A 26,222-nucleotide genomic window follows, 5' to 3' on the forward strand; every position below is an offset into this window, starting at 1 on the left:
TAAATAATAACTTAGAATTCTTTACTTTTAAGAGTTTAAAAAAATGCCATGATATTCAATCAATTTATTTGGAATCTCTTACCTTCTTGTCTTAAGAAATATGGCCTGATGTGGAAAATTTTGCCTGGATATTTTTAGTTTTTTTTAATTCAATTTTTAAGCTTAATAGGTTAAATTCTGAAGGTTTTTGAAAAAATGCTGAACCGAATATCTAATAATTTTAATAGAAAAATATCCGTACTAATTTTCATGTCTCGACCGATTCCCATTTTACAAATATAATAATTTAAGCCCAAGAATTGTCAATATAAGAAACACTATATTCTGAACAGTCATACAAGAAATGTCCCTATTAGCTTAAAAAAAAATTAAGAAATAATGCCTCGCAGAGTTTAATAATTTTATAAAGTACCAGAAATAAATTTAAATCACCTAATAAGCCTGAAATAATAAATAAAATAAAACATTAAATACCTGAAGTAATTAAACCTTGATTTCATCTAGCTGGAACAAATGACTTCAAATAGTAAGGACAAATTTTAAATGGCTCCAACAGCTATCCAGAATTTATCAAAAAACTAGCTTTAATGTGAATTTTTTGTGAATTTTTGGAAATCTTGTTATTCAATTCAGACAGTCAAACTTGTTCTTCTAATTAGTAATAAAAAAAATCTAGGTAACTTAATTTTTTGGGAAAATTTTGGGCCATAGTTAAACCCCATAAGCAAACAACCCATGACCTGCCGCTGATAACCTTAGAAAATACCTCTTTAATAAGAATATTTAGTAAATAAGTTTATCAGTATTTAAGATCTATTGCATTTCTCATTATATACCAGTACAGTCCCATATAGATATAGATTTATATACTTTCTTTATGTATTGTGTAATTCTAGTCATTACTGTATTATATAATGATATATGTATTTTATTTTTCATTAAATATATATTTATTATTTTACAGCTTATTTATTTCAGTATAAATGAATTAAATTGTTTTTTTTTTTTGTAAATATGTGTTAAATTGAAATTACACGACTCTCTGGACCATTTCTTTATTGAACAATTAAAATAAATTCCATACAACGTAGATTGACTGGGAAATGTTTATTATAAAATATTAGCCTAATATTAGGGTTTAATTATATTATAAATCAAAATACAATGATTAATGAATGCCTTGATATCTACTTTTGAAGCAATTTTACGTAGAAAAAAATGCAAAAGTTCATATCTAAAGGTCACAACAAAATACCTAACAAATATATTTAACCAACATTTTCCAAATACTTACAACCGAATTATGCCGGTAATTTTGCGAAAATTATGCGACAAATCGCAATTCCTGCATACGTTTAAATGAACTTTTCCGAATATTTTCGGAATTTCGTTTTGATAAGCGTCCGACTATAAAAGTTCACACCGAACTATTTGAAAATATCACAACAAAATCGAAGATGAACCAAAAGGTGTATTCGATTTTGTTTTGTGCCCTTTTCGCAAGCACATTCGTCCATGGTAAGTAATTTTCTTTATATTTATGTATGTATGTATATACTTTTTGTTTTGGGTAAAGTATGGAGTGAAGTAAAGTAAAGTATTTTTTTTTAAATTTTTATTTCAAATAGTTTTTATTAAGGACTAATTAGATCTATATAGTGAAATAAATAGACAACCACTGAAGCGATCATATTGTTGCTTGTTAGAGCTACTATAATAGGTTTATCCAAGTTTGATTTAATGAAATCTCTATGTTATACAATAATCTCATTATCATCAATTAAAAAAAAAGAAAATTAAATTTCATGACAGAAAAAATTTATAATAAAAAGAAGAATAAAAAAATTAGAAAGGAAAACCGAGACAGCTAAAAGATATTTAAAAAAACATTAATAAAAGGAATAATAAGGGGCGTAAAGAGACATTTTTGTAATTTTTGGTCGCAACTCTATGTCCAGAAGCAGTAAGTTTCTTTTTGTCTAAGGAGTAACCCAATAACTGGAAAATATATACTAAAAAATATTTAAGGAAACGCAAAGAAAAATGAAAAAAATGAGATGTAAAGAGAGAGATTTTGTAATTTTTTGTAATTTTTTATTACGATTCTATGCTTGGATGTAGTTGCTTTCTTTTGCCAAGAAGTTCCCTAATAATTAGAAAATAGAACAAACAGAAGAAATATTGGTCTAAATTATAATTTCAATTCCTCAGATTGGTCTTTTGGACCTAAAATAAGGACCAATTTTTGTATAATAAACCATAGGACTCCCAGGATTATCATGAATTTAAATCTAAAAATTTTAATTTTTTTATATTAAATCTGAAGATAAAAATAAAAAGTCAGTATTATAGAATTTTTTTTTATTTAACTTAAGATTTAAATTCATTAAATTAGACTCTTTGGACCGTTCTATTCTAAACCCTAAGAGCCTTTTATTAGAGTTAAAATTATTAAGAGCTTTAAGAAAATTAAAAAAAATGCAAAAATGTTGACCATTTTACTTAAAATCTGAAGCGAAGTAGTGAGTGTTTTAAAATTATTTTTTTTTGAAATATTTAAAATTCATAAAATTGCTATTTTTGGAATTTTGTTAACCCTGGTAGCCTTAAAGTTTAGAATAGAAAAATTGATCTATATTTCTATCATGCATTTATTTAATTTATGTTGAAAAAAGTCATTAATTATTATTTTTTCTTCATATTAAAAAAACTAAACAAATTTTGGAATTTTTTTTTTAGTCCCAGAGTTTTATCTCCTTTATTTAAAATCTGACGAAAAAAAGTCTCTTAAATTGATGTTTATTGACTTAAAAAAATAAATATTAACTTTTGTATAGTAGACCCTAAGACTTGAGTTTCCCAATTATTGAAAAACTTGGAAGGACAAAAAGAATCTGACTACCTTTGGGCATAGAATCGCAATCAAAAATTACAAAAATGGTCTGTTTTTGTCCATTATTTTAATTTTTATTAGCGTTTTTTTAAATATTTTTTAGCTTTTTCAGTTTTCTTATTTTATTTCCTTATTATTCTTTTATTATTGTTTTTTTTTCTATCCTGTTTCATTTTTTTTTATTTTCTAGTGAGACTCTTTAAATTAATATCAATCTGTGAAAGGGTCAGAGGCCGCAGATTAATTTATTTTTGACAAATAATTTTATGATTTCCATAAAATAATTTGATTTTTGTTCCAACTGCCACAACATTCCAACAATAGCTGTGAAACCGTACGTTGTAATTTAACAGATCAAATTTTTAAATTTTTGGATGAAAACATATCGACAGTGCTGGTTATGTAGGATTACAGCATAGCTTTTGACACACTTTATTCCATTTATACGCGTCAACATGTTACGTGTTTAAAAACTTAAAAACATCATATTTACACTGACGACAACCAGTGAATATTTTCCTTTGATTCCTCTAGTCCTGAGTATGCCAATGATTGTTTAAATAAAGACCTAAACCTCTTGTATGACCAATTTTTAAAGCATTATTTACAGCTATATCCGAAAAAGTCTGTTCCTATGTAATCCTTATTTGTACTATGTAACCCTTATTTACTCAATACACTTTAAGATAAAACCTTTTTAATCATATTCCTTTGCATGTCAATAATACACCAATTTTTTTCTTTGCGCGCCTTATTTTCATATTTATTCCCGTTTTCTTTAATATTTTTTTGCTTTTTCAGTTCTATTATTTAATTTAATTTCCTTGTTGTTCTTTTATTACTAATTTGTTCTGTCTCAACTTTTCACTTTTTAAAGCTGAACTTACTGATGAAAACCTGTTCAATTACCTGGAAGAAATGTAAAAAATATTTGAGTGCTAATAAGAAATAAATTTATTGGAGAAAATCAACTATCATGTTCAAAAAGAGACGATTTAAAAATACCCAAATGCTGTGCATTTATAACCGTGTACATAACTCTACACAAAATCTCTCAAGTTTTTCTTGTTTTTTTATTTTAGAGCTGAGGGCCAAAGGTATAGGGCCAGTCAGCTCACACCGATTGGACGTGTTTAGGGAAAGGGCCGCATCTAATCAAGTCTGCGAATTGGTAAGCCACAGTATAACATCAAAACCTCCTCTTAGTAAGCTATATCTTACCCATTGTAGCAATGCCATTTTGAATCCAACGTAACCGTCAACGCAGGACTTACTTTGGAAGTAGTCGAGGACGTCTTGGTGGTCGCCAACACCTCAGCCCACGTGGCTATTTTAATAAACGCCACCGCCCAAATTGTGGTTTTGTTAAATGGTACCAGTGGTGCTGGAGTCGCTATTGACCTCTCAGCACAAACCGGAGTTTACATTAAGACAGGCCTTTGGGTTTCGGCCAATGGTTCTTTAGAATCGTGGATCGTTTCCCTCACCGGAGGATTGAAGGCCATTTTTAGCATCTCCGGAGGCACCACGTTCAACTTGAAGAAGATCTCGAAGACCATTTATCAAGTTATCAATCAAATCGTTGGCAAGTTGGTTCTGCACATCTCGGCGCAGTTGGAGGATGATATTGAAGCGGGCTTGACCCTTGTGCTTACCATCTCCAAAGGACTCGTAGGGTTGCTCAATGGGTCTCTTAAAGGATTACTTGAAGTATGACGTGTTTGGCTTTAAAGGTCTTTATTAATGCTTGTTTTTAGCTTGTAGGAAAATTGACTATTCATCTGACTAATGACTTGGCTGGACTGCTTAATACTCTTCAAGGAGTTGGTCAAGTAATCGTTAAACTTGTTGGTAAGTCAATTCTAATAGTTGATTGTGTGAAAATCAAAATTATGTCGGAATGTTAGATGCTTTGTAGGATTCTACATAAAATGTTAAGAAATTTAAGGAGTATTTAGTTTTTAATCCAACCATTTGACCAAAGTACAGTATGTAACTTCTTAAACTTTTTGAAACTCCACGTAGAATCTAAATATACAGGGCTTTCTACTTAAAAGTCTACACGCCTTTCCTCTATACAATGTTTTCCAGATTACTAATGCCAAAATTACACAAAATCCTATTTTTTTCCAGGATCTTTGTCTGTCTTAATCGAAAAGGGTGTGAAATTGAACTTAGAACTGATCCTAGGAGCCTCCAGTGGCCTAGAGATCCTGATTGCTTTGGTTTTGGAAATTGGCATATCCATAGATATCAGTCAGAGTCTTGGAGAACTACTTAATGATGCAGGGAGTTTCTTTAAGTTGATCGCTCAGCTTGGCGGTAACGTTTCGGTTGGACTAAATGGACTTTTTTCGGTAAATATGATTTAACCCAAGCAACACATCATATATTATTATCTTTAAATATATATTTAGTCAACGATTTTTTAGTACATTTTTGGTTTTGGTATGTTTATCAACCATATATAGTCAAGGTTATTAAACGAAGGAATTAAAGGATATTTATTAAACGGTAGAATATACGTATATCATATGCTATGCTGTTTACCAAAGGGAGAATATTTCGACATTTAAAAAAATTTACACGAGATTCACATATCTAGTTTTTAAATTCCATTACTACACCTCAAATATTTGATGAAATTCTTTTAAAAAATCACTGTTTTAAACCCATATTTTCCAATCTAATAACGCTGTTTTTATACTAAATATTTATATATAAAATTAGATCCAGTTTAAATAAACAGTATTATTAAATTAAATATTGCATATATATTTTCTGCAAAAACATTGTTTTTCATCCACAATATCCAATCTAATAGCACTATTTTGGTTTAAATATATATTAATATACATATATACCATTTTAACAAATTTAAATAAAGAAACTGTTATTAGATTGGATAGTAATGACGAAACTAGTAGTTTTTCATGCGTATTATTTTAGAAAATAATGATTTTTTAAAACAATTTTTTACTGGTAACTTGTGTAGGGTGGGTGGGGGGTTAAGGGTACGGTTATTGAAACAAGTTTTTTTGCAGAGAATAATTGCCTGAAAAAAAAATGCTTCTTAAGAAAATGATAGGTCATATAAAAATCTATAGTTTTTGTATCTATACATTTTTCACACAACTTTAGGGTTCTCGAATAAAACGTGAAAAAACCCTATTTTATATCTTGAAAGCAAGATGTATCGCTATGAAAATTGCAGTAGTTGTCCCATTTGCCATTTTTTTCGCAATTAAGTGGAAATTTAGTTTTTTAAGATAGGTCAATAAGTGTTCTAAAAAATTTCAGTTTTTTTTATTCTAGACGTTTTTTTATGTTGAAAAATACAATTTTCAAATTAAATCAACTTGTGGTATATTTATCAACTGTATATGATCAAGGTATATTTATTAAACTGAAGAATATACTTATACCATATACGATTCTGTTTACAAAAGGGAGAAAATTTCAGCATTTTGTGACTCTAATAAAATTTCTTTTCTAATTTCGAAATGCCAAGGTAGTGACCATTACCTCCATGGTATTTAAAATCATGAAAAATCATAATAAGTTGATGCATTGTCTTCACTTATTATGAATGAATTAATGAATATATATTCAACTGCCTGAAATAAATAAAAATCATGAATCCATAGTTCATCTGGTCTAAATGCATAAATTATGAATTTGTGCTCTTGAACTACCTGCAATAAAATATTAATGGTCTTTTTTCCATGCTTGGGAAAATAATTAAAGCTCAACTGTCTGGAACAAAACAATTCTGAGGTCAGTGTGTTTATGTCATATTAGAATAACCCTAAGCTTGTGATACAGTTAGAAGGACCGTATTTTGGAACATTGAAGATAATGATGAAGCTTTCTGATATAAAAAAATATTTTAATTATATAAAGATGACATGTGAGATGTTAAAAAATACCTTACTAAATGTTGTGGGATCTAAATTAACAAAACTTTATGGTGTAAGAGAGTCAATACCTTGTGATGAACGACTTGCAGTTATGAGAGATGTCAGTGGTGATATAGCAGCTGAAGAGGCAGTTCTAACATTGACAGTAAATGAGACAAAAATATTGACAAATGATAAATAATTTCGTACTGATCTCCATCAGATATCGGAAGCCAGTATTTACCAGTAGAAAATATTTAGCCCCGCCGTATTATGATATGACGGATGCATGAAAAATCACCCTAAACGTTAAATTTATTTTAACTTTATCCGAAGACTGAAGAATGACTAAAATTTTCGGATGAAATTTGGCGCAAAAATTGTCTATCCAATCTTCCTTTTTTCTTTGGGAGCCTTTTTGGTTAGTTCAAAAGGACTAGAGTACCCTCTATACGCTCTATAGTTTGTTGACCCACCTGAAGGGGATTCACTTGGATCACTGTCTTCTTTTTTAGTTTAACTTTTTGTTATAATTCGCGATCGATCGAGAAAAGTTCTTTCTTTTTTCATGCGCCAACCAAGAACAGATCTTTGGATAGTGCAACTAGTCCAATACATCTATGTATAGTGCCTATCCCTGTAGTCTGTATTGCAGTGGAGGTTTTGTTTCATTCTGATGCTTTAGCTCTCTTTGTATAACTTAAAGGTTGATCACCCACTTCCTATTGTAAAGTGAGGTTATCTTGTTGTGGACTGACTTCCTCCGGGCTAGCAGCATGGCTCTTTCCAGTTTTTTCACTTGACGTTTTATCGAGATTTGGCGCCTAGCTTTTTATAATTCTGGGTCGCAGCGGACTGCGGAGTGCTTCAGGTTTTTGACTGTGTGGGATTTTTGCGTGTTGGTTGCTTTTATGATATAAGGAGCGTCCTCGCATTGGCTGAGAGCCTCAGCGCAGACCACGCCCCCCAGAACGAGAGCCTTTTTGACTCATGTAAATCGGTCGGACGGAGGAGTGAACGGTTTTGGACCAGATCGTTGTTGATTTGAGTTTATTCTCGGGCCGTTAATAACAGCCTTGGGTCTATATAAATTTTTAAGGATAAAAGAACTTAAGTGATGGAAAAGATATTCTCATTAAACAATATTCTGCCCGCTCTCGGAGGCACTGCTAAGATAGAGAAAACTCAAAGTAGAAACATAATTGCTTCTTATGTGAAGTGGGGCCCGTTTAACCGGTCTCCAGCAACAGTTTGACCGCCAGGTTCTCATTAAGTTTGCTAGGTTTTGCCATGAGATCATCTATTTTTTTATATAATATATTCTCAGGTAAACTCAGCAAATATAAAAGGTTGTTTTTCTGGTCGCCCCGGCTTGATATCCCGGTGCTCTTTTTTGTAAAGTGAGGTTACGGGTTCTCAGTATCGGGTCGTAGTCTGTTTCTCCCACGCTGCATCATTACTGACAAATGTGGGGCTAAAATGATATTAAATGTCGACTAGCAATTGATCGAATATCAATCATAGAAATTACAAAAAAGATTTTGGACGAATCCGCACTTACTAGATTAAAAATGTCCTACAATCGAAAAAATTTACTCCTTGGAGATGTGGGCTTATAGAAGGATGCTGCATGGTCAGTATGGATCAACACATCTCGATGAATTGAAAATCCGTACTCGCCTTTTATTTAAAATCATCAAATCATATCTGAAATCTTTAGTCGGACTTATTCAGGAGATAAAATTCAAATCATTTATTGTACCATAATAATTAAATAACAATAACTTATTAATTTTGTTATATTAAAATTGAGATATAGACAAAATAATAAAATATATCTAAATTAAAAAAAGAGCCACTAATACACATATTAAGTCTTAAGAATATTTAGCATTCTGAGATGAATTTGAGCACCCATTACTATTATGACATTATTACTTCTTTCTTGTAGGAAGAATATTTCAAATGAACCAATTAAAATTCCTTCGGTGCCAAATTCAATGACAGAATGTCTAAATGAAGATCTCTAATAGCGACATTAAACGAGTGAAATTATTTATAATCATCATTATATAATACAGGAATTTTTGTAGGGCAAATTTCGAAAAAAACACATCTTTCAATATTTGACTCCAACAGTTCCAAATCACTGTGAAAAAATAAAATTGATCTTTCAATCCTGTTTGTGAATCCCTATATTTCTTTTCATTTTCCGATGAGAAGAGCCACTCATCCACAAGTGCCACCCTTACAATTCCCTACTCATACACGTTTACGCTGAAATGATCATAATTGCCTTACAAATTCCTCATATTCCAGATCGTCTCTGGAATAATTTCCCTCGTGAACAACAACGCCACCCTGGAAGTAGTAATCAGCGACCTCATCCAGTTCGTCGCCTACTCCAGTCAAGAAATCAACGTAGACCTGAGCGCACAGCTATCAGCACTCCTCTCAGGACTAGTGAGTGTCATCGAAAAACTTAACTTGACCACAACTCTGAGCGGATTGGTTAAGACCCTTAAGGCTCTAATTGCTGGCACTCTAACTATTGGTAATAATTTTAATAAAGAAACTATTTGACACTAAAGTAATGAACTTTCAAGGTGGAGTAAACATTTCCGTAATAATCAAGAAACTGCTTACGGGAGCTCTTAAGGGATCCTCAACCCTACTGCAGGTAATAGTGTACGTGGTGCTACAGCTTCAAGCGGCCATAGAAGTCTCCAAACTAATTCCGAGTCTCTTGTTGGTGTTGCTGTTGAAGCTGAATAGCTCAATTGGAGTAAGCTGATTGATTCGATATCAAACCTTTAAAGTTAAACTGTGAATTTTGTAGGTAAGGCAACTTATACTTATAGGAATCAAGGTGGAGCAGCAAGGACTCGCCTCACTTAAGAAAGCTTTATCCGGGGCAGTTTCTCTTATTTGGAGCTTGCTCACCGGAAACTTCTTTAACGTTTTAAAACAAATTCCGGTTATTGGTGTCGTTTTGTCTGCTTTGGTGTCTGCTTTGGCTTCGGTCAATAGCTCCTTGAGCCTTCAGAGTTTACTAAGTGGAGCTGCCAATGTGAGGAAATTGATTTTAGGTGAGTACTTCCGGTTTGAAGTTCCATCCAAGTTTAAACTGGTTGCTTTTTAGGTTTTATCCAGATTATAACTGGAATCAGTCTTGGAGTGTCGTCTTCGATCATATCTCAAGTTAAGACTCTATTGGAGGCTAGCTCAAGTATAAGCGGATGCGTTAAAGTTAGCTTATCAGTCTGCATCTCTTCGTCTTGTAGCAGCTAAGTAGGTATCGTCGTTCTCTGTTTAATTTTTATATATGTTCTTTATATGTGTTCTTATTTGCAGATTGTCAAGCAATTCGAGATTTTTTTAGATGTAAGTGGTGTATGTACGTATTTTTTTAACAAAAAATAAATGGTATGCACAGAGTACTATGGCTTTTTATTAAAAATGTTATTCCTAATAGATTTTTTGACAAAAGGTTTTAAGGAATTATAATTTTTAAAAATCTTGGAGACTGAAGTAAATTTTATTGTTAATTTACAAAAGAAAGATTGATGTTTTATTGCGTCAGATACTTTAGTAAGAAAAGTTGAAATAACTAATTAAGGAATCCCAATTATCAAGAATCGCATTCTTCTGAGAATTTGGTGTAAAGTTCTCCACTTAAGTGAAAAATTAAACGAGTGACCTAAAAGGATCTTTTTAATTTTTTAAATTCGACCAATAGTTCAGAAATTATGGTCATTTGAATTTTGTTTTACGTCAGAAAACCTTTATTAAGTGAGGCTTCGGATTTTTGGTTGATAACTTTTGATCTACTGGAGCTATTGTCATAAAATTAACTTTATTTAATTTAAATTAATATACTAATGAATAAGCTTGTGATAGTCAGTGAAACTCTAAATAAAATATTATTTGAAATATTTCAGATGTGACACAAATTGTTCCTTTCAAAGAAGCCACGACACGAAATATGTTTATATTGGCATTGGCAATTGATCTACTGTTCTAAGTGTAATAAACACAATTGAATAATGAGTGAATGCCTATAAGAATCTTTTAAATTTTTTCCAATAAGACCGATAGTTCAGAAGTTATGGTCGTTTGAATTTTGCTTTACACCAGTAAGCCCTAAGCTCCGAGTTTCTGGTTCAAAACTTTTGATCTACTAAAGCTAGAAATCCAAAATCATCTTTATTTGATTTGTATCAATATACTTCAAGATATTTATAATATTGAGTAAATCTTAAAATCCAAGAAGAACTTACCTAATTTTTCGTTTACTATTAGGGGAGATGTCCCTATTTTGGACCGGCTCTTAAATTGGACCATTGCCTTTATTCGAATAAAAACTGTGCCAGGCGCCATTTGTTGGCCGGTAGATATAGCTTATATATTTGCTAGCGGCAGCTCGAAATTCGGGAAATAACATGTGTTATGTTTTCGTGCTGGCTGATGTAATTTTGCTGTTAGCTTCTTAGGGCTTTATTTTTTTACTGGTGAGTAACTTTGTCATCTGCCTATGTAAACATTTTAAACATGTTGTCGCCCATTATTTCACCTAATAGTTTACTTGTTTTTCACAACAAAACCGTTTTAAAAACGACTATTTTAAAGTGAGGTTATAGTGTCTTAAATTGAACCACTTAATAATTCTTATTTTGGACTGGTTCAAATTAAGCAACTTTTTTTTTCTTCAAGGTAAATATGTCACAACGTGGAAAATATGGAAAATGGAACGAGGAAGATAGGAAACAAGCCTTAATTGCTCATCAAAATGGAGGTATAGGTTTAAACGAAATAGCTAGAAGATATAAAATACCGAAGGTAACTTTAAAACGCAGAATTGACGACAAAAACAAAGATGTTCATGGAATTGAAAAGAAAATTTGGACGAGCAGCAGATCTTCCACCAGAAATTGAGGAAGAGATCGTAATTCCGCACAAGTTTAAAAATGGACGAGCGGGAAAAAAGTGGTATTATTGTTTTATGTCTAGACACAAAGAGCTATCGCTTCGCCAGCCGGAGGCAACTTCAGCGGCGAGGGCTGTAGGTTTCAGCAAGGAAAAAGTTGAAGCTTTTTTTAATTGCCCCACTGCTCTTTACGATAAACATAAGTTTGGTCCGTTGGAGATATATAATGTCGATGAGACCGGCCTTTCTACAGTCCAGAGACCGCAAAAAATAATTGGACAGAAGGGTAAGCATCAAATAGGATCTCTTACAAGCGGAGAACGTGGAGTAAACACGACATGTGTTTGCTGTATTAATACTGCTGGTATGTACGTCCCACCGATGCTTATATTCAAGCGAATAAGATTCAAAGATGAACTCAAAGAAGGCGCACCTCCAGAAACAGAATTTGCTTGTTCAGAATCGGGCTGGATAATAAGTGAATTATTCGCAAAATGGCTAAGGCATTTCATTAATTTTGCGAAGCCATCTAAAAATAAAAAAAATCTTTTGATAATGGATGGACATACCACCCATACAAAAAATTCAGAAGCCATAACTTTAGCAAGGGATAATGGAATCATCATGTTGTCACTGCCCAGCACACTGGTTGCAACCCTGTGACGTCTCATTCTTTAAGTCCCTTAGTTCATATTACAATCAAGCAGCAGATAAATGGCTTCAAGCGCACCCTACCCAAAATATTACGCAATTTCAGGTATCAAGATTACACTTCTGGTCTACTGGTCGCAATACTGAGTTCTATGAATGTATAAATTGCGAGTCTGACATTGACTGATTTTTTCTTTTATATACCCAATATTTTAGGCTTATATGTATATTAGTAAATTTATCTTAGAATTACATTTAGTTTTGTACTGTATTTGAATAGTTTAATAAACGTTTTTCCATTAAAAATAAAAAAAAACATAGAAATGGTCCAATTTAGGGAACTTGCGGTTCAAAAGAGAAAACCAGTATCCTAAATTGGACCAATGACTCTATTTTGATTTGTTTTTTTTGCTAACCATAGGAACAGGTTTTAGCCTGTTTTGTAAGCTCTATACATTTATACACAACAGGCCTAAAGTTATGTACAATTTTTTTGATACAATTTGGTTCACAAAATTTCATTTTACAGAGGTAATTTGTTAGGTGGTCCAATATAGGGACCTTTCCCCTATTCATGTTAATGTTTTTTCTCACACACTTCACTTAAACATGTTTTTATTTTCACTCGTTTTCTTTACCTTCAGCCTCGTATTCACTATCGTCTTCACTATCGTCTTCACTACTACTGCCATTAGTGCTACTGTCCTCATTTCCTATTGTGATGACAAGGGGCTCGATTTTTTCCATGATTTGGTCAGTTTCCCAGAATTTATCCTCCACAGTTCTGACGTGCTGGCAAAATTTCTGTCAATCATTTTCGGAAATCAAGGATATAGCATCCTCAGTAACCTCCTTTAAGGTTGTAATGTTAAAATTGCCATTAGTATTCCGACTTCTTATTAAAAATTTGAGTCTTGCCCAAGCTAATTCAATTGGGTTTAACTCGCATAAATAAGGCGGTGTTCTTAATGGAGTATGCCCATGGGACCTTATAATCCGATCTACTATATAATCTTTTTGGTCACCAGGTGGTTTGTGGCGTAAAACCAAATCGAAAAGATCAAATTTTCTGGCACTTGCATCGTGACTTATACCTATAACATATAGTATATGTAATACATAATAATATACAGGAAAAACCTTATTCCACCCCATTTTTTTCAGCCATTTTCTTAAAAAAAAATATTAGACTGCAAGGGACAAATTCATTTGGTATTTTTAACCCCTTAACTGTAACGCCACGCAAAATCTTAAATAGGAAGGGGTGTCGAGTGATACCCTTACCATTTAAGATTTTGGGGTTGATAGTCACCCCTGCCTGAGGGTTAGAATTAAGGGATTGAAAATACCAAATAAATTTGTTCGCCTGAAGTCAAAAAACGATCATCAAAAATTTTTTTTTAAAGAAAATATCTGAAGAAACTGGGGTGGAAAGTTTTCATTAGCTCACCATGTATGTACATATTATGTAATAGGTACATTTATATATTTAAAATTTAAAATTTATCAGTTCAAAAGGCTTAATTAAGTTGTTATAGCTAGCTACCTTTCTTAATTAACCAGGCGATTATATCTCTGTTTACAGATGATTTTGTTGGGGTTTTATACTGCTGCACCGAATGATAAGGAGCGTTGTCTAACACTACTACCGAATTGGCAGGTATATTTGAAAATTTTTCCGTGAGCCATCTAGTAAAATTTTTCCTATTCATTTGACCATGGTAATCATCTGTGGCCAATCCGGCTTTAAATATTAAACAGGCATTGTCCACAAAACCCTTATCGGAACCTGCATGAACAATTATTAGTCGACCTAAAATATCATTTAAAATATATATATTTCTCAAATTTAACGGGTCCTTGCCCGTGAAAAAATATATGACTGTAACTTATACACACACTGTTTTGTATTATATGCTTACCCGTTGAACTAATATTTTTTAAAATACCAGTAACCGTATCGCTCTGCCAACATTTCTTGAACGTCAAATCGTTATCCACCCAAGTTTCGTCCAAGTAAATAATGTTTCGGCCTTCTTCACGATATTTTCGTATTTCGCGAAGATATTTGTATCTCCAGGAAAGAATATTGGGCCTCTCCATTAAGATTTTCCTCTTATTTTGACACTTACGCCAAAAAAAAGCCATTTGACTTTAATAAAAGCCGAAGCGTTTCCCTGGAATAAGAAAAATTTGCCTCTTCTTTTAATTTTCTTAACAACTTTCTAGTTGTCGGAACCACTTTATATTCGAGGTAAAATCTGGTGATACAATGCCTAACTATTTGAAAATGAAAACTGCCATCTTTTTCGACGACAGTTTTCCGTGGTCGTTTTTTCCCTGGACTGGCTAATATTTCATCAAGGTTATTTTGTCGCCTTTCTTCATCTTGCTTGTAAATTGTTCTCACAGATGATACGGAGACTCCGGTATAAAGGAAAACGCGATCATGCTTACGCTTAAGTGGCAATTTCATCGAATTATTTGCAGCTTCTTTATCGCAAATCCTAATAACAACATTTTGAATGCATAGTTGGTATACAAAAAGCAATAAAATATAATATAAACTACTGTTAAAGATGTCAAAAGGCATAATTGTTTAAAAATCCTGAAAATAACACAAAATCAATGATATAAAAAAACCCGAGACTTTTAGAACACAAGTTTATTAAGAAAATATTTTCTATCTGAGCCTATCTATATGCCCACTTAGTTTGGCTAACCCTCCGCCAAACACCCTGTATATAAGCCAGAAAAAGTCTAGGGCTTAACAATATGCCCTGTAGTAATGTTTTTATACTCGCTATGAACATTGTTAATTTTTACTATTTGTTTCCTACCAGTTAAATATTTTTTTATTAGAAGCAGTGGTTCCTTTATTAAAAAAAATTTAAGTAATTTTGTTTTAACTTTTAAAAAGAATATTGTGCGCTACCGTGTCAAACACCTTTGACAACTCCACAAACCCAAGAAAACTGCCATTGTTTTTTTTAATAATTAACATTATGGGTATAAATATTTTTAATTAGTTCAATCATAGCGTTTTATTACATACTGTATATTTATTTGGTTTTTGTATGTAGCTCATAGCTAAATAAAAGTATTTTTCATTTATTTAAAAATATATTTTTTTCTGCCTTATGTTATAGTTTTATGCAAATTTTTGAAAAGCAAATAAATAAAAAGGATATTATTTTAAAGTTGGACTTGGAAAGTTTTTTTACGAGGCTATAATGAAATAAGTTCTATAGTTAGCTATGCCTGCTGTTTTTTTTTGAAAAAGTATTTTCCAAAAGTATTTTAGAAAATGAACCACGCTCATTAAACCTAATTAAATCGTTAAAAAAAAATCAAAAGTACCAGACAACTTTTTTTTTTACTCTTACCAAATAATTTTCGGTTTTCAAGAAAAAACTAGGAGTTCCTATCAATTAATGGTAATTATACCATATAGACATCGATAAACCTTGACGAGCGATAAAGGTACTACAGATATGTCCTGATTATCATTAACCAATAGTAAAAATTATGTTAAATAATGATTAATATGTACACATAATTTAAATAGATATGTATACATATAGCAAAAAATCCATATGGACACTAATTAATGTAGCATTTTGCTAAACATTTGAAATAAAAAAAACTTTTATCTTTACAATAATATGTGCACAAAATAATTTTTTCTTAAGAAAATTTTCCAATAAATACGTTGGATTTTGTTTGTTTTCTCACAGTTGCAATACAGTCTCCTTGTGAACTTTACTATCAAACAATATGAATAAACAATATATTTCCTTATTGTTTTCTATATTGTTGGGCAGCACGTATGTCCATGGTACGTATAATTATTAAATTATTATTTTTCTAATATGAGTTTCTCCAAAAATTGTTTAATATTTCATAATATAGGCTTTATTAAATTATAAATCTTGGTTCGAAAATGTTGATTATTTTGAATTGGAAGTTTAGTAAATTTTTTTATAATGGTAAATTAGCTATTTAATTTTTGCGCATTTTGCCACCCTTAATTTACAGTTTTTAGATTTTTATAAAATTTTCCAAAATTTAATGGTTTTTTGGTTTTAAAAAAATGATAATTCCCAAAAATATCCTAATCTGAATTTGAAGCTCTAGGCTTATTTTTATACAACTATTTTTCAAAATCAACAACAAAAATATTTATAAAAAATCAGATTTTTTTGCAATTTCTATGTTCGAACTCCTACTTTGTTTTAGCCATAATTAAAACAATTATTCCGTTGATTTTTTTCTTAAGATCTTGGTGCGAATTATATACGAGGATCTCCCCTTATAAAATCCGAAACCCATGATCGTATTCGACGTGATATCCAGAATCCAGGATTAAATTTACGAGTGATCGCGGGACTTTTGGTCATCACCAATTCGACTGCTAACGCTGCCCTGGCCGTTGATGTGAATGCCAATCTTTTTGCCCTTCTAGATGGTAAGAATCCACTTTAATTTTGACCTTATTAGATGTTGTAAAGTGTCTAGTTTATATCCGAAACTATCAGTTTAGAATTTTGCGAACATGAATATTAAATGGTTATTTATTTTACAAAATTTTACATTAATGAAAAGTTTTGAAAGTAAAAACATAAAAGCTAATTGTTAAGAAAATTCCGTGACTTTGATGGTATTTTAGATGTTGAGAAAATTTAAAGTAATTGATTGATGTTTTCATTTATTGACTTTTAACTGATTTAGACGCCGATTAGAGACGTAAATTTAAATGTTGTAATTTTTATTGATATTATTTGATATTTAAATGATTTTTACGTTAAAATATTGAATATAAAAAGCACTCAAAGACGTTAAACTTTTATTTAAATCTTATAGTAAATTCATATCTTTTAAGTTAAATATATGTAATTCCTTTAACTTAAACATTGCATTTTTTTTATGATATAATTAAGAAAATAATTTTTTCATTAAATTTATGATTTGTGTAACTTTTACATTGACTTCATATCTTTCAAGTTACTTAAGATGTACAGATCTAAATTTATAAATTGATTCGTACGTAATTTCATTAACTTAAAGGTTGTGAAATATTTCTTAAGATTTCTTTAATTAATTGATTTTTATGAAATTCTTACATTTTTATTTGCACATCACAACATTATTTTTAAGTTGATTTAAATCATATTTTTAATGATATCCTATATTTTGACATTGATTTACATAGTGACGTGAATGCGTTGACTTGGATAATGTAAAAGGTTATAAAAAGTCATTGAATAATTTTTACGTTGTTTTCGTGATTACGTTGATTTAAACATTATCGAATTCTTAGGAATTTTCACTTTTTTAGTAAATTTTATAAATATTTTTTATTAATTTCGTTATTGAACTATTTCTATATTTGGTAAGTTTTCACCAATTATTTGAATGTTGATTCTTTTTTATTGTTATCTGTGACTTGTTTAATAATAATTTTCACATGAATCTGTTTTTTTACACTATAGATTTATTGATTTATTTTTACGTGAATTTAGACAAACTAAAATTGTAGTTTACACTCTAACTTAACACGTTGATTTTGGGATAATTAGGTTAACTTACACTATATAAATATACAAGACATTGATTATGCCATTGATTTTTTTTGTAATATTTTTATATTGATTTCCATATGATTCCGTTATTTTTACGCTGATTTAAACATTGTAAAATTATCGAGAATTTTCTTATGGTCTCGTAATTAATAGGTTAATTTTCTTATTGATTTTTACATTGATTATAATTTTAAATTTCTTAAATTTAAATATCTTTTCTTATTATTTATCCCTAATATTTTTATTGAATTTGAATTTAAAATAATTTTGTAATTTTTACATTTATTTGATATTGATTCTTAAGTTACAAAGATGTAACAAAGTTGATTTTGCTCCTGTCTGATGGTGCACTTTTTCATTAATTTTCACGTAATTCCGTTATTTTTACAATTGAGTATTGTAGAACATTTTTAATATTGATTTCTACATGATTACGTAATTTAAAGGTTGATTTTCTCATTGATTTTTATGTAAATTTTACATTGATTTTCACATACTTTTATGCTTTAGAGTTCATTTTAATGTAAATATTAAATTTATTTTAGAGCAATTTCATGATTTTTATCCTCGTTTTTAATTTGATTTTTACATTGACCTAGATACAAATTAAAAATAAAATGTTAATTTTTTTTGTTATTTTTATAATATAACATTAATTTGCACGTCTTTCCGTTCTTTTAACGCGAATTTAAATAAAATCAAGTTTTAAATTTAGACGTTGAATTTCATGCTTTTAACGTTCTTTTGGTCATCAATTTTTACGTAATCAAAAATGTAAAGAATTTACTCGTGAGTGAATATGATAAAGCTGCGAATTTAGATCTTGATCTTTAATTGATTTCAAGCTTTTTACATTAATTTGCTCGTTAATAATTATATTAACTTTTGTTGATATACTTGTATTCAAATGTTTTAAATGATTTTACCATTTAATTTATCTTTAATTATTACGTAGACATTACAAGGCTTTAAAAACGCAGTTACTCATTGATTTTTCGTTATTACATAGATTTTCACGGAACTTTATAACTTTTACCTTGATTTTGACTTTGACTTTAGACATTGTAAAAATATAAAGACATTGATTTTACCATTATTTTTGTTACACTTTCATATTGATTTCCCTGTGTTTTAATTATTTTTACGGTTTTATGAGACAGACGTTGCAAAGTTTTAAATTTCAATTATTTGTTTTCATAAATTTAATTATTATATATAGATTTATCTCTAGTTTTTACATTGATTTTCATGTAATTTGTTTATTTTTTCATAAATTTGTAGTTGACTTTTACATTGAAAAATGAAAAGGGCTTGATTTACCACTGATATTTGTGACATACTAATATTAATTTCCCCGTGATTCCGTCATTTCTACGTTGTTAATTAATTATTAAGTTATTTCATTTATTTTTATTAATTACTTAATTCAATCATTGTTTTGAAATTGTAAAAATTGAAAAGTAATTTCCACGTCATTTTATTATTTATACGTCGATTTCCAAGACTAACCAACATAATCTGTTTGCACACCATAGAGCTTCTAGAAATATGGCGAAGTGTTGCAAATGTGAAAAAGCATTTACAGATAAATGCAAGTTTGTCGACTGTGATGACTGTAGGCAACAATTTCATTATGAATGTTCAGATCTGACTAGTTCTGAGATCAGAGTCATAGAATTGAAGAATATACGTAGTTTAAAATATTTGTGTACTCTCTGCCTTGAGGGTTTAAAGCTCATCCCGGTTCTTCAGAGGCGTATTGAATCTTTGGAGGGAAAACTTAGCTCATTAGAAGCCAACATGACCACCCAATTTAGTGAGGTTATTGATAAAGTGAGTGATCTGGACAATAACCAACAGCAAGTTAATAATATACCACCTAATACTTCTCAATCCCAGGTCAACGACAGCAATGATTTAATGTAAGAGGTCACGGATCGACAGAGGAGAATAAATAATATCATGCTGTTTAATATGGAAATCTTACCACACACTTCAGAAATTACCCAAATATCTAATCTTCTAAATTCAGTTACTGGCAAGCAAGTGCATGTCTCAGAAGTGATTAAGTTGGGCAGACCAAATAGTAAAGGTCGTAAATGTCTCAAGATAGTTCTATCAAACAATTCTGATGTAACTAATGTACTAAAGAACCGGAGCAGGTTTAGCTCTGCTAAGGCGGTTTACGTTGAGGCTGACCTCATTCCTAGTCAGAGGAGTGATCTGCAAAAGGTCAAGGACGTACTTGAGCATCGGCGATCCAATGGAGAAACAAATCTGTACATCAAGTTTGACAATGGCAGGCCTGTCATCGCCACAAAAACTAAATCCTTCCAGCACTTCACACCACCTACATCTTTGTTATCAAAATGTACGTGGCCTCCGCACCAAGACTGATAAGCTTTATACAGGGATCTCCGTGTGCGACTTTGACATCATTGCCTTCTCCAATACGTGGCTTCAACCAGATATTCTCGACTCTGAATTGTGTCCAGAAACATTTAGAGTGCTCAGATCTGACAGACAGCTGGATAGAGTGGCCGCTACTCGTGGTTGGTAGCAGCTTCTCACAACATCCACCTAGAGAGGGTTAACTTGGAAGACATCCTTAACTCCACACCACTTATAGATATTATAGGTTGTAAGCTCACTTATGGTTATTTTGTATTTTATTTATTTATAATCTATGTCCCTCCTTGCACAACCGAGAGATACTTTGAGACCTTGTGTGAAATAATTATGTCACTGGATCTGGTCCACACAAAACGCGTTATGATTGTTGGAGATTTTAATGTTTCGTCTTATCAGACAACCGAAGCTAGCAGTATCAGGTGCAAGCTTTTGACCAACCTATGCGAGATCTTTGGTCTTAAGCAGTTTAACAATATTCCAAATGTTAATAATAGGCTTCTTGACTTGGTTTTTTCAAATTTCGACGTCAGTGTCATCAAAAGTATATCACCGCTTATTGACGAAGATTTGCATCATCCTGCTTTGACAATTTCTTTTAAATCGACTTCCCCTCATAAATATAATTCTTCTATAAGTTCAAATAATCTACAGCAGTTTAACTACAGAAAAGCAGACTTTCCACTGATGTATAATTTATTGCTTGATGCAGACTGGTTGTCCGTCTTGCAGTCTTCTGACGTTGACAGCGCTTGCAAGGAATTTTACAAAAGACTTGATTCAGCTTTTGCTGCTTCAGCACCTTAAAAACAACGAAAACGACGGCGATTTCCAGTATGGTTTTCAAAACAAATTATTTCTAATATCTTTAAGAAGGAAAAAGCATATCGTGATTATAGGTCTTCTCCAACTATTGTTTATAACAGAATTCTTCCCCAAGTTCAATCACTACTCTCTGTAGATCAGCACGGTTTTATTCCTAAAAGGTCGTGCATCACTAACCTCTGTAATGTGACTCATTTTATTTCTTCAGCCTTCGATAGAAAAAGTCAGGTTGATGTGGTGTATACTGATTTCAGTAAGGCTTTCGATCAGATAAATCATAGCATTCTGCTGGAAAAATTGATTAAGCACTTCAACTTCTCAGAAAGGCTAATTTCGTTGCTTGCTTCATACCTTATTGACCGTCTACAGTTTGTTGAGGTGGAAGGTTGCAGATCTAAGACCTTTGTTTCAACTTCTGGAGTCCCATAGGGATCCAATCTCGGCCCACTTCTTTTTATCTTTTATATTAATGATCTTATAGAATTGATTTCCTGCCTTAGACTAGCTTATGCTGATGATCTGAAAATCTTGGACTGCTTGTTCTTACAGAGTAAATTGGACCTAATTAGGGAGTGGTGCAGTCGAAATCAGTTATGTCTTAACATCTCGAAATGCTGTGTGATCTCCTTTTACCGAACCAAGGATCCTGTTTTGTCTAATTACAATATAGACAATCAAATCCTCTGTAGAAGTACTTCTATTAAAGATCTAGGGGTTGTATTCGACGATAGGCTCACATTTGTGCCATATATTGAACAGACAGTGACCTCGTTGAAACTTCTAAGTTTTGTCATTCGAAATAGCCGACTCTTTAACAACTCAAACTCAATATAACTATTGTACTTTTCCTTTGTTAGATTAAGACCGGAATACGGTTCCTTAGTGTGGTGTCCGTTCTATGAATGCCATGTTGGCTACATCGAGAGTGTTCAAAGAAGGGTTTTAAAGTTTTTTATGTTTCGTGAGGATGGAATATATCCTGTTAGGGGACATGATCATGATCTGATGTTAGGTAGATTTAATCTGCAATCTCTGGCCATGAGGAGAACAATTCATTTTGTAACATTCTTATGCAAGTTGGTCAATAATCGAATAAATTCTCCTCCTCTCTTGAACGATATTCTATTTTATGTACCACGATTTGCTTCTAGAGCAAATATCACTTTTGCTTTAGATCGCGCCAGAACTAACATTAGGTTTCAGGATCCCGTGAATCAAATGTGCAGAACTGTGCTGTGACATATTTGTATGCTCCATAAAGGATCTAGTTTTGTCTCTGACAAACCAACAGTTACCATAATTCTTTTTCTCTTCCTTTTTGTTATTTAATTTATAGTAATTTAATACTTGTTTACACTTTCAAAACATTAATTGTAGATTTTCCTGTAACAGGGCTTTGCCTCTTGGAAATAAACTGCTAAATAAATAAATAAATAAATAGAGGTTAATTTTCTTATTGATTCTTAATTAACTGTATAGATTTTTAATTAACTGTATAGATTATAGATTTTTATGTACATTTTACATAAATTTTTGCACAATTTTGTTACTTCTACCTTCTTTTTCAAATTTTATATTTACATTTACCGAAAAAATTAAATTTAATGTTCTTTTTACGCTATAGCATTAATTTCCACGTATTTCCGTTATGCTTACATCAACTTAAATAATGTGAACTTTTAAATTTAGACATTGATTTTTATATGATTTGGTGATTAATTTTTACGTAATATTTTAATTTTTACATTAATTTCATCATTTTTAAAAAAAATTATAAACCATTTACAAGTGATTATTTAATTTTTCCATTGACTTAACTATGCTGTAAATTTAGATATTGATTTTTATTTTATTTTAAGCTTTTTAGTCAATTTGCTTACTAATAATTATATTTACTTTTATTGATATTGATGCAGATATTGTAAAATCACTATTTTTTCATTGATTTTAACGTGATTTGTTAATTTTTACGTTGTAAAGTTTAAAACTGAGATTGGATTTTTTACAATAATTTTGAATAGATGTTATGCTATTAACGCTAATTGTAACTTTTATTCTTACATAGATGTTATGAAGTTTTAAAGACATATTTCTTTATTAATTTTTTGTAAATGCATAGATTTTCATGTAATTTCAAAATTTTTACCTTGGTATTGACATTAACTTATACATCGTTATATATAAAAACGTTAATTATTTTACATTGATTTTTACATAACCTTCACTCTTTAACATAAATTTTCTCGTGTTTTTGTAATTTAGTAATTATTTTAAAATAATTTCAAACTGTAAACGGTAATTCTATCAATAATTTTTTACGTTAACTTTGTAAAATTTGAAAATAAAACGTAAAAGTTATTATTGATTTTTACGTAATTTTTACACTTTATATCAATTCTCATGTTAGTTTGTAATTTTTATTTTAATTTAACTTAAAGTTAATGAATGTTCTTTTTAACTGTAACCATTAATTTCTTAGGTAGACTTAAATTTTGTAAAATAAAATAAAAACGTTGAATTTTCTATTGATTTTTACGTAATTTCAACACTTTAACTTTACACATTAAAATGTTAAATAAAAGTAATAATTTCAAACTCTAAACGTTCATTAAATCTTTAGTTTCTTAAGTATAATTGAACATTGTAACCTTGGATAAAACATTGACTTTTTCATTGATTTGTATATTACTTTTACGTTGCTCTTTAAGCGATAAGGTGATTTTTACATTTACTTACACTTTGGTCCACAACATGGACTTTTGAGTTTTTTTCTTAATAGAGTAATTTATTTACTTTTTTTTAAGATATTGACTTCAGCAAATCTCTATACAGCAATAAATGGTGGCATTTCAACGTTGCCATATGAGTATATACTTATTTAACAGATTATTTTGGAAGTTTTGGTTGGAAGTAAAGGAAATTTTTTTTTAAATGTCAATTTTTCACCTCAGGTACTTCTGGAAGTGCCACATGCATCAACCTAACAACCGGCAAAGGCATTTATCTGCCTGAAGGAGTATGGAAAGCCAAAAGTGGTTCCTTGGAAAACGTTCTGAAATCCTTACCTAAGGGCTTATCGAGTTTGCTTACCAGAAGTGGATGTAAGCATTTAAAACCTTTTTTATAATAATCAATTCAATTTAAAATGACTTTTAGGCACCGTTGTAACCAGCATAGAATCTGCGAGTAAAAAGGTTCAGCAAGAGGTATCATCGATTTTAGCTGAGCTATTGACTCTCGCCGACGCAGATTTAATACGAGATCCATCCTTGGGATTAGGTTTGGTTAGCGATATCGTCAAGGATTTGATTAAAGTATTGAAGGGAGGTCTTAATGGATTACTAAAGGTTAGTATGACTTTTAAGAGTCCTAGTTGATTATATAGTCTAGAAAGAAGTTATAAATTTATCCATATAAATAGCAAAAAAGAGACGGACGATAAAGCCTTCAATTGATTTTTTTCTGTACATCCGCATTATTCTCTGAGATATAGATATTGGTTACATACATTTTTAACCTAAATAATTAATTTTTAAGGTAATCGCCAATGATAATATCAGCTTGAGCGGCGACTTGGCCGGCATAACTAACATCCTTAAAGGCTTAGACGGAATTAGTCAAATTCTTGAAAGTAAGTTGTTGTTACATTTTTATATTAAAACGAAAAAATATTTAACTGAATCAATTTTTGTAGAAGACCTTGAAACATTAGTGAAAGAGGGTGCGAAAATACGTAGTCAACCGGTCTTGGGTGCTGCAAACGGCTTAGAGTGTCTCCTTAACGTAATACTACAATTAGCACCAGCGGTAGACTTCTCACCATTGGGCGAAAAACTCAAAACGCTCCCTGACCTTTGTATTCTCATCGGGCAACTCGGTGGTAACGTTTCCACTGGAATCACTGGAATATTCCAGATCTTGGGACAAATTACATCATTACCAGACGATCCTATCGCTATTGTGACTCTACTTAACTGTTTGATTCAATTCGTTACACTGTCTCACCCGGAAGATCTTCATGGTCTCGAAGATAAATTGGATGGTCTTTTAAAGAATATTCTGGATGCATTGAAAAAGCTTGGAGTCTCTGATGATCTGAAAAATGTAAAGAAACTCGCCACTGACATTTTAAAACAGAACCTCATATTTGGTAAGTGAATAATAAGCTGAAAAGGTGAGTGGAGTGTATATAGATGACTTCATTTTAGAGCAATGTAACCTTTCAAGAGTAATTTATGATCTTATCAATAACCTTGAGAGCTTGGGACCATTGGGTTTAATAAGCAAAGTGGTACAGCTGATTAAAAAAATCACGCCTCCCAACCAACTATTACCTAATTTACTACTGATTTTAATAATTAAGCTGAATAGTCCTATTGGGGTAAGTAAAATATCAAAAACGTGGAAAGCAGTTGAATTTTTCACTTTTTTTTGTCTCTTTCAGACTCAGCAGCTTATAGACCTAGATATCCCGATCAACATCGACCTAAGCCAAATCAAAGATGGCAAGAGTTTAAAATCGATCCTCGATAAAATTCCGGATTTAAGGAATCGCATCGAGTCGGCCGGAAGTTTGTATGATGCTTTGAACGGACTTCCGGTTATCAAGGATATCATTAAGGCACTTAACAGCGCCATCAACTTACTCGGTGACAGTAGTCTCAACTTGAAGAAACTACTTGGATCCAACGGTATTGTAGAGGGAGTAATCAAAGGTAAATCCATATTTCTTGACAACCATCTGTCATCTCTTCCTCGTGTTATTTACTAGTTTATCCTGCCATTTTTGTGACAATGAACAAAATGACTGTATCTAATCTGATCAAATTAATTAATTCTCTTAATAATTTCTCAGCTATACTGCAAGTGATTTCTGAAGTTGATTTGGGAGCCTGCCAGACTGACCTAGATGATGCCAAGATTGCTTATACGAAGTCCATTAGCTTGCAGTCTCTATTGCATCTGGATATTGAATTGCCATTGTAAGTTTTTATCATGAAATATCACTTTGATTGATAATAAATGAAATTAGTGTA

General features: G+C 31.2%; 3 protein-coding genes across 4 annotated transcripts; 2 read left to right on the plus strand and 1 right to left on the minus strand.

The window, feature by feature from the left end:
• The first annotated feature begins 1,388 nt into the window (after positions 1 to 1,388).
• Positions 1,389 to 10,232, plus strand: LOC126739601 (uncharacterized). Of its 2 annotated transcripts, none has more exons than XM_050445356.1 (10): positions 1,389 to 1,518; positions 3,976 to 4,064; positions 4,124 to 4,603; positions 4,651 to 4,744; positions 5,027 to 5,250; positions 9,112 to 9,346; positions 9,399 to 9,577; positions 9,632 to 9,881; positions 9,935 to 10,087; positions 10,147 to 10,232. In XM_050445356.1, the coding sequence occupies exons 1-9, from the start codon at positions 1,458 to 1,460 to the stop codon at positions 10,081 to 10,083; spliced, it is 1,761 nt and encodes a 586-aa protein (XP_050301313.1). In that variant the 5' UTR covers positions 1,389 to 1,457; the 3' UTR covers positions 10,084 to 10,087; positions 10,147 to 10,232. The 2 variants fall into 2 exon arrangements, with proteins under 2 accessions (XP_050301313.1, XP_050301314.1); XM_050445357.1 differs by having other exon boundaries at positions 9,935 to 10,083.
• Positions 10,233 to 12,991: 2,759 nt separating this feature from the next.
• LOC126739749 (uncharacterized) lies at positions 12,992 to 14,518 on the minus strand. Its single transcript, XM_050445548.1, has 4 exons — positions 14,503 to 14,518; positions 13,917 to 14,183; positions 13,289 to 13,464; positions 12,992 to 13,174 (listed from the first exon to the last, which is right to left on the minus strand). Exons 1-4 carry the CDS (start codon positions 14,516 to 14,518, stop codon positions 12,992 to 12,994), a joined length of 642 nt encoding a protein of 213 aa, XP_050301505.1.
• A 1,563-nt stretch (positions 14,519 to 16,081) lies between these two features.
• LOC126739824 (uncharacterized) lies at positions 16,082 to 26,222 on the plus strand. Its single transcript, XM_050445646.1, has 9 exons — positions 16,082 to 16,208; positions 16,650 to 16,838; positions 24,138 to 24,287; positions 24,343 to 24,533; positions 24,724 to 24,817; positions 24,881 to 25,336; positions 25,395 to 25,567; positions 25,631 to 25,901; positions 26,042 to 26,222. Exons 1-9 carry the CDS (start codon positions 16,148 to 16,150, stop codon positions 26,170 to 26,172), a joined length of 1,716 nt encoding a protein of 571 aa, XP_050301603.1. The 5' UTR covers positions 16,082 to 16,147; the 3' UTR covers positions 26,173 to 26,222.

Source organism: Anthonomus grandis, chromosome 8 (genome assembly GCF_022605725.1).
Source record: "Anthonomus grandis grandis chromosome 8, icAntGran1.3, whole genome shotgun sequence".
Taxonomy (NCBI): Eukaryota; Metazoa; Arthropoda; class Insecta; order Coleoptera; family Curculionidae; genus Anthonomus; species Anthonomus grandis.